The 15,678-nt window shown below is 49.2% G+C and overlaps 1 protein-coding gene and 1 pseudogene across 13 annotated transcripts in view; both read left to right on the top strand.

Annotated features, from left to right (window-relative positions):
* Positions 1-557: 557 nt before the first annotated feature.
* On the top strand, positions 558-11,524 carry LOC118725703 (annotated as a pseudogene).
* The window catches only part of HECTD4 (HECT domain E3 ubiquitin protein ligase 4), a 155,477-nt gene continuing 151,161 nt past the window's right edge, over positions 11,363-15,678 (top strand). For 10 of the 13 annotated variants that reach the window (XM_045585623.1, XM_036448775.2, XM_036448772.2 and 7 more), the window contains exon 1: positions 11,386-11,860. In XM_045585623.1, coding sequence (XP_045441579.1) covers positions 11,684-11,860 — 177 coding nt within the window. In that variant the 5' untranslated portion in view covers positions 11,386-11,683. Of the gene's footprint in view, positions 11,861-15,678 lie in introns of all 13 variants that reach the window. The other 3 variants (XM_036448774.2, XM_036448766.2, XM_045585624.1) reach the window with 2 other exon arrangements.

Here is a 15,678-nt window from a genome sequence, read left to right as displayed (position 1 = left end):
AGTTACTGACAGTTGTTCCCTGATTCTAGTGGTTTCCACTTTGAGCATATACTTGAGCAAGTCCTCAGTTCTGTCTCATGCACCTGAGGGCACTGGGCGGTTTCCTTGTTAGATAATTAGATCACATCTCTTCAAAGAGGATTTTTGGTTCATTTATATGTATTATAACTAATGCTTATAGGGAACCATAACAATCAGAGTTCGATTTCACATCTTTGCCTTCTCCACAATCCTCTCTCACCTTTAATGTGATATCTGCATTCAGTTTATTTTGATGTGTCACATGTTTTACTCTGCATGATGAGGAGTCTTTGGAAAAGCCATTGCTTTCCTTAGGGCTTCTTTGACCTCCTTGTTTCTAATGGTGTAAATAAATGGATTCAGAAGGGGCGTGAGGATAGTGTTTATTACCGCCACCACCTTATTCATCTTACAGGAGTGTGCGGTGGGTCTCAGGTACCTGAACAGGACAGCTCCACAAAACAGAGACCACTGTCAGGTGAGATGCACAGGTAGAGAAAGCCTTCTGGCAGCCAGGGGCGGAAGGGATCTTCAGGATGGCAGACATGAACCCTTTCCCCAACCATCCAAAACCTTCCAATCTATCCCACACAGAGAAGGACCCAAAATACAAAAAGACTCCTTCGAAAAGCCATCGACGGCCGTGGTAGGAAACTTAGAACATACTCATCAACTCAACTGTCGTTAAAGACATCATTAAAAGCAGACCATGGTAATGAGCGGTGTTAGTAATTATGCAAATAAAAACCGTGAGAACTAGCAAGAAAAATTACACGGAGAGACATGCAGCCTTAATTACATTAAAATGGGAACAGCTGACAATTATTGTTCTAGACACCCCATGTAAGTAAAAGTAAAACACTAATAAAGTCAATAGAACAGCATACAAAAAAAGAAAGTAATGACATAGAAATTAGAAGAAGAGTAAGGCCAAAACCGGTTTGGCTCAGTGGATAGAACATCAGCTTGCTGACTAAAAAGTCCCGGGTTCGATTCTGGTCAAGGGCATGTACCTTGGTTGTAGGCACATCCCCAGAGGGGGGTGTGCAATAGGCAGCTGATAGATGTTTCTCTCTCATCGATGCTTCTAACTCTCTATCCCTCTCTCTTCCTCTCTGTAAAACATCAATAAAATATATATATTTTTTAAAAAGAATAGGAGTAGGAAGAAATGGCAAAGCCATTTAATTTTTTTAATAGAAAGTACAATGGACAAACGTGTAGCAAGATCTATAGAAGAAAACCTGGAATCTCAAAAAGGAGGCAGGGGTGGGTGGTAGGGTGGGAAGAGATCAAGGCAAGAACTTGAATGCATATAGGCATAACCCCAGGACATAACAGGGTGTTAAAGGCCTGGGAAGGGCTAAAAGGGGTAAGTGGGGGGAGGGGAGGTGAACAGGACACATATAATGCTTTCAACAAATAAAGAAAAAAACAAAGAAGAACAAATTTTATTATAAATGAAAGGATTACATAATTATAGGAAAGCAGAGATAAAATGCAATACATAAGGAACAAATTTAAAATATGTAGAAATGGAAAAAAATTCAAAATACGTAGAAGTTGAAGAAAAAAATTCAAAATATGTAGAGACTAAAGAAAAAAATTCAAAATATGTAAAAATTGAAGAAAAATTCAAAATATTTAGAAATTGAAGTTCAAAATATGTAGAAATTGAAGAAAAACTTAGAATAAATATAACAATCCCAAATCCACACATGAAGACATAACGCCTTCCAACTGGCAGGCAGTTGGGCAGCATTGCGCAGGCTCTCTGTCTTCCAAGGGCAGCACCTGCAACACTCCAGGCTGGGCCAATGGAGGCGGCGGGTGGGCTGCTGTTGGCGGGCTGGGGCCAGGGTGGTATCCCAGAGGCGGGCTGGGCCGAAGGAGGCGGCGGGGCCCAGGGTGTCCCTTGACTAACATTCTCATCTATGTGAGTAGGTATTCATTGATGGTAATGGTTAAAAGGGAAGCAATGGTTAAATCATCCTCTAACATAGGGGTGTCGAACTCAATCAGAGAAGGGGCCAAAAATCTAAAATCCAGCCTAAATCGCGGGCCGAATGGTTTACTGAACAGTCATAAACTGTCATTGTGATGGAAACGCAGCGGAGTGCAGTGATGACAGCGCAGTGCGGGCCACATTGCAAGGCCTGGCGGGATGGATTTGGCCCGCGGGCCTTGTGTTTGACACATGTACAGTCTAACAGGAAGTACATAATAGATGAATTAAAAATGAAAAACACATTCTTTCTATTAATATGTGATGATTTATATCACAAAACGGATAGCAATGTTTGTGTTTGTTTTTCCATGCATGAAGCAAACTAATCCAGTTCATGGATATTATAACTATAACAGCCAATTCAATAGTGAATTGGGAAGGAAGGATATTTTGTCCATTTTAATATATATTTTTTAAAACGCCCTTGATCAGGTCCCATCCGGTTTGGCTCAGTCGATAGAGCGTCAGCCTGAGGACTGGAAGGGTCCTGGGTTTGATTTTGGCCAAGGGCATGTGCCTTGGTTGCAGGCACATCCCCAGTGGGGGGCTTGCAGGAGGCAGCTGATGGATGACTCTCTCATTGATGTTTCTAACTATCTCTCTCCCTTCCTCTCTGTAAAAAGTCAATAATATATTAAAAAAACAAAACACTTATTTTATGTAGCTCAACCTTATAATAACCTCATAAAACAGGTGCACAGTTCACCGCCATTTGATAGGCAGTCAAGGAATAAGCTTATGTTCACGATGCGATTAAGCCACAGAGCTAGGATTGGATCCCGGCAGCCTGACCCAAACCCCGTGTTCCTCAGTGTCTTCCCTTGTGTAAACATCACAAATACAGACATCCCACGCGTGCCCCCTATGTCTCTGCACACTTCACATGGGACCAGGAACCGAGGCTGACCGAGACTAGAATTGGGATGGACTGTTGGTTCTCTGAGCAAACAAGGATGCAGTGGCTCTCCTAGTAGAATAAGCATTGACAGCGTTCTCACTCGGGCAGGGAAATGCTTGCTAATTTTCACCTACCTCTTCAATGCCTCCTCACATAAAGGATGGAGGACGAAAAACAGGAACAATCTGGCCAGAAGAGCTTTTTATTTCTCGCTTTTATGACAATGCAGGCTTGCTGGTTGGGAAGATAGTTCATCGGAGGACACACTGGCTGCAAGAGAAACATAATCATGTAAGTATATATATTTTATTTTATTTTATTTTTCTAATGTATTTTATTAATATTTCACAGAGAGGAGGAAGGGAGAGAGATAGAGAGCTAGAAACGTCGATGAAAGAGAAACATCAACCAGCTGCCTCTTGCACTCCCCTACCGGGGATGTGCCCACAACCAATGTACATGCCCTTTACCGGAATCGAACCTGGGACCTTTCAGTCCGCAGACCGACGCTCTACCATTGAGCCAAACCGGCTTCGGCAGTATATATAATATAATTTTAAATCAGAATCTCCAAGGTAGTGTAGTTGTTTCATTCATTTCCAGGGCCATTCATTGGTTTCTCCAAACAAAATCCACCTTTTTGGCCTTACCTGTGCCAATGCTTAATGACTTTAAGAACATACCAATAAATCAACTCTTTGTCTGTAATCTACCAGAACATGGTATCTATGTGATCAAATATAACTTTTTAAAGATAATGCCAATGTAAGTGGTTCAACCATTACTTAATGAGATATACAATATAACTGACTGCATTCTGCAGGCTGTACTTTATGTCCTGGGTGCTGTCACCATGAGACTTCTCCCTCTATCGGTTATGAGCCCGTGGAAGACTTCCCCTCAACCCTCACTCCCAGAACCCAGGGCGGCGTGCACGTCTTGTACACTCACCTTGTCAGCTTCTTACATGTGAAGTGGACTCACCAGGGAGACACTAGGAGAGCAACATTTCGATAGAACAGAACGGAGGGGGCCTTACCGGAAGACGAGGTCTTTTTGTTCCTGGAAAATGTGTCTCGGGGAATGTCTCGGTTGAACCTAGGGAAACACAGAACAACGGTCAGTGCCCTTTGCTATCAAGTTGCTGAGAGGGCGGATCACAATCCCCCTCTCTCTGGAACACGCAGTGGCCCAAGCTGTCCTCCTTCCCTCCCACTCAGGTCTGCCTTTCTGTCTCGCTCGGCTGGTTGGTGACACCCAGTTTAAGGAGGGACCCTCCCGCCTCGCTTCCCTTGAGTAGGCAGTCCCACGCCCCGTGGGCACAGAGCCCAGACCTGATGCTTGGTCCTCCCTGCCCAGCAGCGCCCGGGCCCCCAGAACTCCCCGCCCCCGGACTCCTTGTCAGGCTGTGGTGGCTCGCAGCTCCCAGTGCACCTGAACCCGGTCCTCCTGCAGGGAATTGGCGTGAGCGGCGTGGGACCTCGGCGCCCTGGCCTCCAGCTGTGAGTTCCCCGTGGCGCTTCAGGTGACTCATTGCCCCTATCTGGGGGTCAGGGCCCCTGTGGTCCACCGTCCTCCTGGACCCTCAGATCTGCCTGAGCCGCATCAGCCCCTCCTTACGAGCTCTTCCCCTCCAGCACCTTAGTGATGCCCACGCCTCAGAGCGTCTGTCCCCTGCCCTAGGGCAGGACACCCTGTCCTTCCTGAGCCTGGTGCCTGAGAGGTCTCCACTGGTTACTGAGCTCTGAGCCCACCCCGTCTCCCTGCCTCCCCAGAGCCCTGCCTATCTGGCTCCTGAGAGGCTCCTAGGACTGCAGGTCTCTCCCCAACTGGAAGGGGCTGCAGAGGGAGGAGGGGACAAGTGGAGGGGGCTAGGCTAGCTGGGAGCCCTGAGTGTGCCCAGCCTCCTGGTGCCCGGGCCCCTTGCCTGCCTGAGGGCCCCTCGCCTGCCTGGAGGGATGGGTTCCGGGCCGTAGATTCGGATGAGGCCAGTGCTGTCCCCTCAGTGTTGTTCTTCCTCTTTCCAGCCCTCTCCCATGGAAAAGAATCCTGAGCGTCTTTTTCCTGCTGTTGATCTCAGCAGGCTTTGCTCCTCGAGCAACATATAAAGAGAAAAAGAACCTTCCTGTCCAGGAAGCTGGGCCGCAGCCGCAGGAGAGCAGGTCTGCCTGGGGGAAGGAGAATAGGATGGAGGGGGGTCAGGGATCTCCTTTTCTGGAGAAGAGTATCAGGAGCGTGGACAGAGCTGGTGTGTCCTGCTAGCCAGAACGTCTCCCGCTGGGCTTTGGCTGTCTCTCCTCTCTCCATCTCCTCTCTCTCTTCATCTCTCTCTCTCTCTCTGTCTCTCTTTATCTCTCTCTCTGTGTGTCTCTCTCTTCATCTCCTCTCTCTCTCTCCATTTCTGTCTCTCTCTTCCTCTCTCTGTGTCTCTCTCTTCATCTCTCTCTCTCCATCTCTCTCTCTCAGCAGGTTTCACTGGTCACATCTGAAGGACCACACACAAAGCACCCCTGAGAGCAGCCCGCACTTCACTCTGGAGGGGCACAAGTTCCTGATCTTCAGGGGCTCCATCCACTACTTCCGGGTGCCCCGGGGTTACTGGCGGGACCGCCTCCTGAAGCTGCAGGCCTGCGGCTTCAACACTGTCACCACGTGAGTGCCGCCCGCCCTCTGGGTCCTCGCTACACCTTCTGATGAGCCCTGTCCAGCGTGAGCCCTTTATGATGAAGGGCCACCTGCCTCTCAGACTTACAATTCTCGTGTGTGCACACGGATGATGTCACTTTCCTTAGTCTATGTCCATCATCGTTTTGAAACTTCTCCTCTATTCTTGTTTCGATTAACTCCTAGCAATAACTTATTGAGCATATATCTAGACACTTGTGTTTTTCCCTTCTCTTTACATTTTTAATGGGCATTACCAAGAATGGGTGGCGAGTGGGATAATTAGTGCATCCATCCGAGGAATCTAGAATCAGGATCATTGATAGCTTAGATCGCGACCGGGTGGCAGAGAAAGGAACCGTTGAAAGCAATCACTGTTCATGTAATACAGGTGTAACTGCCACGGGACACTTCAGCTTGCTCCAACATGGTACCCTAGGTTTTCAAATAGGTTTGGGACTCACCTAGGACTGGTTAGGAAAGAAATAAGAAGATGCTTATTGTACTTCCCTCTCTCCTGCCACAGCTATGTCCCCTGGAACCTCCACGAGCCCTAGAGAGGCACATTTGACTTCTCCGGGAACCTGGATCTGGAGTACGTGCTGCTGCTGCTTCTGTGGCCCGGCCTGGCCTGGGCCTGGGCCTGGGGGCGGGAAGCGGCTGGCGGGTTGATTAGGGACCATGGTGGCATCTCAGCTCTGCTTGGGGAGCCTGTTCTCAGGCCCCGGTGCCAGCTCTGCACCGGGACCCTGTGCCAGGCTCCAGCTGGGAGCCTGCTTCTCCCAGTGCCCAGGCCTCCCCTGAGCCCAGCCCTCCTCACTGCAGCCCAGAGGAGCCTGCTCCCCTCTCAGCCCTTCCTGCTCTGCAGTGGGGTCCCGCCACCTGTGCTGGGAGCGGGCTGTCCCCGGAAGCAGCAAGGTGGTCGGGTCAGGTTCAGGACGAGGACCCCGTCCCCTGTCTGACACCCCCTCCTCATGACCCGGTGGGCTGTGCAGAGGGTCCTGGGCTGGGGGCTGGTGAGAACCCAGCTGCAGGCCTCAGGCCTGTGACCACAGGTGCAGGGTGACCTGCTCTGCAGGGTGGGGGCTTGGCCTTCCCTTCACTCTCCCTGTCTCTGGTTGAGAGGAGGGCAGGCCAGCAGAGGACCTGGGTAGCTCTGCTGCCTGCGGTGTGTGCTGGCTCATCCCCACCCCCTGCTCGGACGTCCTCAGAGTGGCTGCCATTGACCTTGCCAGGGCCTTTGTCCGGCTGGCCGCGGAGGTGGGGCTGTGGGTGATCCTGCGTCCAGGCCCCTACATCTGCAGCGAGATCAACCTCGGCGGCCTGCCCAGGTGGGGGTGCTTTGAGGAGAGGGCTGTGACGGTTTGTTTCACTAAAAGCAGAGCTGGGCTGGGACCAGTTTGGCTCAGTGGATAGAGCGTCGGCCTGCGGACTGAAAGGTCCCGGGTTCGATTCCGGTCAAGGGCATGTACCTTCGTTGCGGGCGCATCCCCAGTAGGGGGTGTGCAAGAGGCAACTGATCGATGATTCTCTCCCATCGATGTTTCTAACTCTCTATCCCTCTCTCTTCCTCTCTGTGAAAAATCAGTAATATATATATATATTTTAAAATAAAAGCAGAGCTGGAATCTGACAGCTTGGAGCCCGTGTTCTCGGGGAAGGCCCGGTGAGTTACGGGCACCGCTGTCACCCTTGTCCCGGTCACAGATGCGGGTCCTGGTGCCGCGGGCGCCTGGGCGGGGAGAGGCAGCATGGGGTGGTCGCAGCTCTTCCTTCCGGTCCCGTCTCTGGTCTCTGTCCTGCGGTGGAAGGGGTTCTGACAACCTCTGGACTTGCTCTGCGGGACCCCCCTTCCCCTGGCTTTTCTCTTATTTTGTTAGTGGGAGACCATGCTCTCTCCTGAGCCGAGGGACCTCAGCCCTCCTCCGTTCTCCCTTCCCTCCCTTTGCCTTCTCTCCTCTGTGCGGCGGGCCATTAGTGCAGACAGCTGGGTGCAGGGTGAGCATCCAGGCGCATGCTCCCGCTCATGCCAGCTGCCAGGTGTGTGCAGTCCCCAGCTCAGCTCCAGGGGGCGCCCTCCTCCCGTGGCTCAGTCAAGGCTCTGTTTCCTCAGCGATGAGCGTGTTCTCCCATCCAGCTCAGGAGCTGCAGAAGCCTGACCATGAAGGAAGGGATATTTTAGCAAAGGAGCAATGCCCTGCTCTGCTCAGCTGGAGGCCCCGCCCCACCCCTCCCCGCCGAGGGCCTTGATGGAGCTGCCGCACCTCCTAAGCTGGGAACTGTCACCGGACACTTGTCAGTAGGACAGCCCAGTAGGATGGTCCAGAGAGCATCTTCCAGGTCCCGTGAGGGCTGCAGGAGATCAGAAGACATAAAGCTGGGCTGGCGGGAGCTCTGCAAGGAGAGCTGGCTGACCTCCCGCCTCCTGCCTTCCCAACTCAAGCCCTGAGCTTGTCTCCTTTCGCCCCCAGTTGGTTGCTGCAGGACCCGGAGCTAGGCTGAGGACAGCCGACCAGGGCTTTGTCCAAGCGGTTGATCGATACTTTGATCATCTGATTGCCAGAGTGCTTCCTCTCCAGGTAAAATGGCCTTCTGACATGTCCTTCCTGAAGGGAGAGGCATAGAGACAGCTGGTTCTTCGTAGCCACAGAGCAGGCAGGGCCCAGGCTCTGGGAGCCGAAGCTGACACCCTTGCACTCTAGACCCTCATCTAAGTTCACCTTCGCCCCAGGGCTTCCCGGAGCACACGCATCGCACCCGCCAGAACCCAAAGAGCAGAGAACGTGGGTGTATGATGGCGCTTTGAATGTACTTGATGTTCTCTAGGCTCGCTGCTCTTTCTACTGCTTATTTCTACTCCTAAGTGAACTTGGCTGCTTTATTTTTATTTTTTTTTAAAATATTTTTATTGATTTTTTTTACATAGAGAAAGGGAGAGAGATAGTTAGAAACATCAATGAAAGAGAAACATCGATCAGCTGCTTCCTGCACACCCCCTACTACCCTGTTTCCCCGAAAATAAGACAGTGTCTTATATTAATTTTTTCTCCCAAAGTTGCGCTAGATCTTATTTTCTGGGGATGTCTTATCTTTCCATGTGCTAGGTCTTATTTTCGGAGGATGTCTTATTTTCGGGGAAACCCAGTAGGGATGGAGCCTGCAATCCGGGCATGTGCCCTGACCTGGAAAGGAAGCTGGGTGTTGCTATGTGACATCATCACCTGCTGCCCACAGTCACCATTTCTGGTCTGGACTGGGCTGTGGGCCGCATTTTGCGCCATTGCAGCGTTGGCTGCAATTTGGTGGGGTGCTGCTCCTGGGTGGTGGTGGGGCCTGTATCACTTGGGGGAAGCCGAGTGTTGGTTTGTTGGGACCAGATCAGTGGTTCCAGTCAGTGTGCATCATAGTGGCTCCTGTGTTGAGTGTCTGCCCCCTGGTGGTCAGTATGCAGGGCGCAGTCAGAGGGACACATCATTTTGGCCTTTTATATATATAGATTCTTTATTAAAAGTATTTTTTAGAGCTGTTTTAGGTTCACATTGAGAGGAAGGTACTGATATTTCTTGTGTACCTGCTGCCCCCACACTTGCATAGTTTTCCTTATTATTAACATATGGCACAGATGGTACATTTGTTACAATCAATAAACTTACATTGACACATCATCACTCAAAGTCCATTGTTTCCATTAGGTTTCACTCTTGCTGTTGTATATTCTTTGGGTTTGAACAATTATAAAATGACATGTCATCATGATATCTACAGTATATTTTCACTGCCCTAAAAGTCCACTGTATTCTATTTATTTATGACTCCTTCCCCCTAACCTCTGGCAACCAGAGATCCTTTTATTGTCTCCATTGTTTTGCCTTTTCCAGCATGTTGTGTAGTTGGAATCATGTGATATGTAGCCTTTTCAGATGGGCTTCTTTCTCGTAGTGATATGGATTTCAGCGTCTCTCAGGGCTGGATAGCCATTTCGTTTTTGCACCAAGTAATATTCCATTGTCTGGATGCACTGGAGTTTATCTATCCATTCACCTATTGAAGGACATCTTATTTTTTTAAAAATATATTTTTATTGATTTTGTACAGAGAGGAAGGGAGAGAGATAGAGAGCTAGAAACATCGATGAGAGAGCGTCATCGATCAGCTGCCTCTTGCACACCCCCTACCGGGGATATGCCGGCAACCAAGGTACATGCCCTTGACCGGAATTGAACCCGGGACCTCTCAGTCCCCAAGCCGACGCTCTATCCATTGAGCCAAACCGGTTTCGGCATATTGAAGGACATCTTGGTTACTTCCAAGTTTTGGCAATTATGCATATAACTGCTATAGATATCCATGTGCAGACTTTTTGTGGACACACATTTTCAAGTCCTTTGATACAAAGGAGCACTTTATTTTTTGTAAGCATCAAAACAATACAAAGATAACATTCTCATCTCAACATTAGGGGTGTCGAACTCAATCAGAGAAGGGGCCAAAATCTAAAATCCAGCCTAAATCGTGGGCGGAATGGTTTACTGAACAGTCATAAACTGTCATTGTGATGGAAACGCAGCAGAGTGCAGTGATGACAGCGCGGTGCGGGCCACATTGCAAGGCCTGGCGGGACGGATTTGGCCCGCGGGCCTTGTGTTTGACACATGTGTTCTAGACCATTCCTACTCTGCTTGGCAACTCACATTAACAATTTGGTATGTATTCTCCCATTCATTTTTCTCGACACATATAGTGTTTTTTTCATGTTTGTATAAAGATTGGACGGTATGCGTCTTTTTAAAGTTTATGTCAATCAGTGTTGAATGTTGATGAAATATAACAAATAGTTTCAACTTTCGTTTAGGGAGGTGCCAGAGAGCGGGCACCAAGCATTGTGACTGGTGTTTTATTTTCATTGAGTTTTTTTTTTTTTTTTTTTTAAATATAGGTTTATTGATTTCAGAGAGGACAAGAGAATTAGAAATGTAGATGGTGAAAGAGAATCACCAATTGGCTGCCTCCGGCAAGACCCACACTAGGGATGAGTTGGCAACCTGGGCACTTGCCCCTGACTGGAATCGAACCTAGGATCCTCAGTCCATAGGCTAACGCTGTACCCACCGAACCAAACCACGAGGGCTTTCGCTGAGTTTTTTTTTTTTTTTTAATATATTTTATTGATTTTTTACAGAGAGGAAGAGAGAGGGATAGAGTTAGAAACATTGATGAGAGAGAATCATTGATCAGCTGCCTCCTGCACACACCCTACCGGGAACGTGCCCGAAACCAATGTACATGCCCTTGACCGGAATGGAACCTGGGACCCTTCAGCTGCAGGCCGAGGTTCTATCCACTGAGCCAAACCGGTTTCGGCTTTCATTGAGTTTTGAGTGCTAGACTTTTTTAGAAGACATGAAGCACCTACGGTGCGGTTCTACCAAGGCCTTCTGAACAAGTTTGCAGCGCCATGTTTTTTGCATATATCACCTTTAAAAAGGTGAAAGCAGGGAGTGAACCTACATGTTCTGTGGGGGCTCTAGTCTGAGCGAGGGGTGCTCTAGTCTGAGAGGTGTTGGGAGAGAAGGCGGAAGCCTCTTCCCCAGGCGGACTGCAGACCCAGGGCGCCCCCACATGACTAGGGCAAGAAGGGGAGGGGAGGGCAGTCTGAGAGCAAGACGGATGATTGACAGGCGACGTGAAGTGCCCGGCCCCCGGCCCCCGGGCTGCGGGCGGTGGGCGGGGCCAGCGGTGGGCCGGGCCGTATTGTCCGCCCCGCGGGGCATGCCGGGAGCCCCGCCCCCAACATGGCGTCTCACTGACAGTTGGCTGCCGAGCGCCTGAGGCGGATCCTGCTTCTCAGGGCGGCGGCTGCGGCAGCGGCGGCGGCGGCGGGGCCGGGGTCTCCGGAGCCGGGGGCTGGGAGGATGGCGGCTCGGACCGCCTAGGGCGGAGCTGCACGGGCGAGAGGCGGCGAGCGGGGCGTTGCAGGCGGGCGCGCCTGCTGCTGCCATGGACTGGTGAGCGCGGCGGCTCCTGCTCGCTCGCGTCTCCCCGGGCCGGGCGGGCGGCTGCTCGTCTCCGTCAGCACCTCAGCCGCCGGGGCCATGGGCTCGTCGGCGGCCGCGGCAGCTGCTGCGGCGGCGGCCGCGGACTCGGCGCAGTGGCTCTCGGTGAAGGAAGAGACCATCTTTCTGCACGACGGGCTCATCCGCGTCACCGACCTGGCCGAGCTGCCCAGCGAGATCCTCGGGGCCCCGGAGGCCGCCGACACCGACTTGGAGGTGAGCGCGCGGCTGCCCCCTCCCTCCTCTCCGCCCGCACCCCCGGGGCCGGCTCTCCCCTCAGCCCCGGGCCCCCGGGGGCTGCCCGGGCAGGGCTGCGGGGGCGCGCGGCGGGGCAGGTGCGAGAGCGCGGCCGCAGGGCTGCGGACCGGCCGCCTGCCCCCATCGCTCCTCCGGCCCCGGCCCGCCGGGGACTGCATCGGGGCATTTATTCATTCTGACTCCGGCGTTTTATCAGGCTGTCACCCGGTACGGCCTTCTCGCCCGGGAGGAGCCGCCGCCGCCTCCCTCCCCAGCCTCCTCTCCCCTCCCCCATGGACCCCAGGACCCACTTCGCGGGCAACACCCAGGCTGCTTAGCTTTGGGGACATTTCCATTTTTAACGCTATGCATCACCCCTCTTTCTTATATCCAGTTCTGGGTTGATTTTTATTTTTTTTTATTATTATTATTATTATTATTATTATTATTATTATTATTATTACCACTGTGGAGGTTAGCCGCTGCCGCCGGTGCGCGATGGGCAGTCCAGCAGCTGTGTGTCATGCCTCGGGTTGACACGGGGCCTTTGTCAGGGAGGCGGGCGGTGTGGACCGCGCGGGGATGCTGCCGCGGCCCTCCCTTCTCTCCGCCCAGGGTCACGGGCGCTCTAGGCCGCGGGGCCTTATTTTTTGTGAGCGCGAGGGTCGCCGCGAAGCCCCGGGCGCAGCAGTCGCGGCAGGTGCATCAGCAAATCTCAGCAATTGTGCTCCTGCTTTGGGGGCAGAAGGAAACCAGATAGGCTTGGGTGATGGGAACTTTCCGTCGACTTCCCTTGGCTTTGCCTCACCCCAGAGGTGGGGATGCGGGCCGAATCGCCTCTTCGAGGCCACCGATGCTGACACTGCTCCCCCTTCACTTTGGGGGGGAACATGCTGACGCGTAGGGAGCACGGGGTGTCATGAAATTCTTACTGACAGCGAAGAAGGCTCTCTGGGGTAGGGCGCAGAGAAAGAGAGAGAGAGAGGATGGCCTGCCTTCAGGCTGTACACGGAATGCGAGGAATCTTTTGTGTTTTTCGGGAATGCATGCCCTTTGGCTTTGAGCACAAGGAACCTTTATGGAAATGGATTAAAACCCGTCACCGTCTCTTTCTGGAAACGGCAGCGATGGGCAGCGATAGGATCTCGTTGCCTGAGACCTTTCTTTGGACGTGCCTGAGATGCGAAAACGGTCCGCTGTGTTTTTCTGTCTGGATTTGAGGTTGAGGTTGCAGCATTCTCATTGTGAACTCTTAATTGACTTATTTTACAGTCTGGCCACCAAAACGGAGGAAGATACGAGTTGCTAGGGAATTCCTAACATTGAATCGTCGTTTTATTTGTGTCTCATTTGGGCTTGCTCTGTAAAAAGCAAGGTGTGTCTGAGTGTCTTATCTGTTTGAAAACTCAGAGGTAATATGCTGTGATGGTGGAATCTTTTAATTTAATTGGTTCTATTGTTTGAGATATGGGAAGTGGATGCTCTTTGTTCCTTAGAGACTAATCTAACTTCACAGGTCCAAAAAAGGTATAGATACAATTTATTTATTTTTTTTAGGATTATAAAGAGTAGTAGTTAAAAATACTTCATTTGTTAAGTTGGTTTTCCTAAGATGCTTACTGTATAAATGTGTTGAATGAATTGGTCAGCCGTTTCTACAGAAGAATGATTTTAAAAAGAAAGAACGTCTCTGGCCTGATAGATAAAAAAAGAAAAAAACCTTAAAAAATGTATGGTTTGATCTCTCAGAAACCAATATGTGTAAGGGTGATAAACATTTATGACTGGCAGTTGTAAAGAACTTTTCTTCCTTTCTTTACACTTATATAGGTTACATAGTATCAGTAGAAGTGGGTAGCTAAGAATGTTTTGGTGGCTATTAGATTTGTATTTGTGTGGGTATGTTCATATTTAATTATTTAATTATGATAGTATGGATTAAGTGTATCCTTTGTGTCTGGCCTCATCTTACTAAATTCTCAAAAGGATCCTAGTAGCTACATGTTGTTACTCATTATAACAATTGTAAATATTGCACCCATTGTACAGAAAAGGCAAGAAAAGTGAAGAGTAGAGAGAGAAAGTGGGAGAAAGACTTGTTTTTCCACTTAATGATGCATTCATTGATTGATTCTTTTTTATTTATTATTTTTTATTGATTTCAGAGAGGAAGGAAGAGGGAGAGAGATAGAAACATCAATGATGAGAGAATATCATTGATTAGCTGCCTCCTGCACGCTCCCTACTGGGGATTGAGCCTGCAACCCGAGCATGTGCCCTTGACTGGAATTGAACTCAGGACCCTCCAGTCTGCAGTCCAATGCTCTATCCACTGAGCCTAACCACCTAGGGCCATTGGTTGATTCTTGTATGTACCTTGACCTGGGAATGGACTCACAACCGATGCTCTAACTAACTGAGCTACTCAGCCAGGAGCAATGGCCAAATTTCCACTGGGGTTTTAGAGTTCTATAGAATCCTTCAGTTAACAATTTTGCATTTTGGAAGGTGAGACTCAAACTAAGCCAACTAATATATGGTTGTCAACCTTAATGTATAAGACTGTCCTAGCAAACATTTGTGATCTTGCTTTTTCTTCTTCCTCCTCTTTCTCCTCCCCCTCTTCTTCCTCTCCCCCTCCTCCTCTTCCTTCTCCTCCTCCTCCTCCTCCTCCTCCTCCTCCTTTTTCTTTTCCTCCTTCTCTTCCTCCTCCTCCTCCTCACCAGAGGATATTTCTCCATGGATTTTTAAAGAGACAGTGGAAGGGAGAGGGAGAGACACAAAGAGAAACATTGATGTGAGAGAGATACATTGATTGGTTGCCTTCCACATGTACCCTGACTGGGGATTGAGCCTGCAACCTACATATGTGTAATCAAACCTGGGACCCTTCAGTCCACAGGCTCAATGCTCTATCAACTGAGCCAAAGTGGTTAGGGTTCAAATGAATTCTTACAAAAATTTAAAAATAGAAAAGACTGCACTAGCTGAAATACAGTTGCAGAAATTTAGAGCAAGAAGATGCTTAGCAATAATTTCTTTCATTTTAGAGAAGTTATCTGAGATTAGGAGAAATTATGACTTGGTCTCTATAGTGTAGCTAGTTAAGGAAGAGCAAAGGATTAGACCCTTGCTTTCCTGCCTTTGAATTCCAGTGTTCTTTTCACTCTGTAAGTGCTGCTCAAAGTTAAATGTCAATATGAAAAAAGAACCCATCCTGAGAAGTAGATCAGCATTAACTTAGCATTTTAATTTAAGCAAAAGATGAGCATTTGAATTAAGAGTTATTCTTCAGTAAATTATCAAGGAAGGTGTTTTGTTTTATATATATATAGTATATATATATATATGCACACACACATATATGTATGTGAATGAATATATATATTCATATATACATATATATTGATTTCACACATATATGTATGTGAATGAATATATATACATATATACGTATATATTTATTTAACACACATATATGTATGTGAATGAATATATATTCATATATACATATATATTGATTTCAGAGAGAAAGGGAGAGAGAGACAGAAGCATCAGTGATGAGAGAGAATCACTGATCAGCTGTGGGACTCAAACCTACAAGCCAGGCATGTGCTCCTGACCAGAATCAAACCACAGGCCAACTCTCTATCCACTGAGCCAAACTGGCCAGAGCTAAAGGAAGGTATTTTGTTTTTGTTTTTTAAATCAAATAGTGTTTTATCAACAAATTTATTCAATGAGTATTTGTGGAATTTAGGAGTGAGATAGGCCCTCTCTCCAGAGTGTTAGGGGTA

Source organism: Pipistrellus kuhlii, unplaced genomic scaffold (genome assembly GCF_014108245.1).
Source record: "Pipistrellus kuhlii isolate mPipKuh1 unplaced genomic scaffold, mPipKuh1.p scaffold_m20_p_20, whole genome shotgun sequence".
Lineage (NCBI taxonomy): Eukaryota > Metazoa > Chordata > Mammalia > Chiroptera > Vespertilionidae > Pipistrellus > Pipistrellus kuhlii.
The sequence above is the reverse complement of the archived record's forward strand: the minus strand, read 5'-3'. Positions and strand labels throughout refer to the sequence as shown.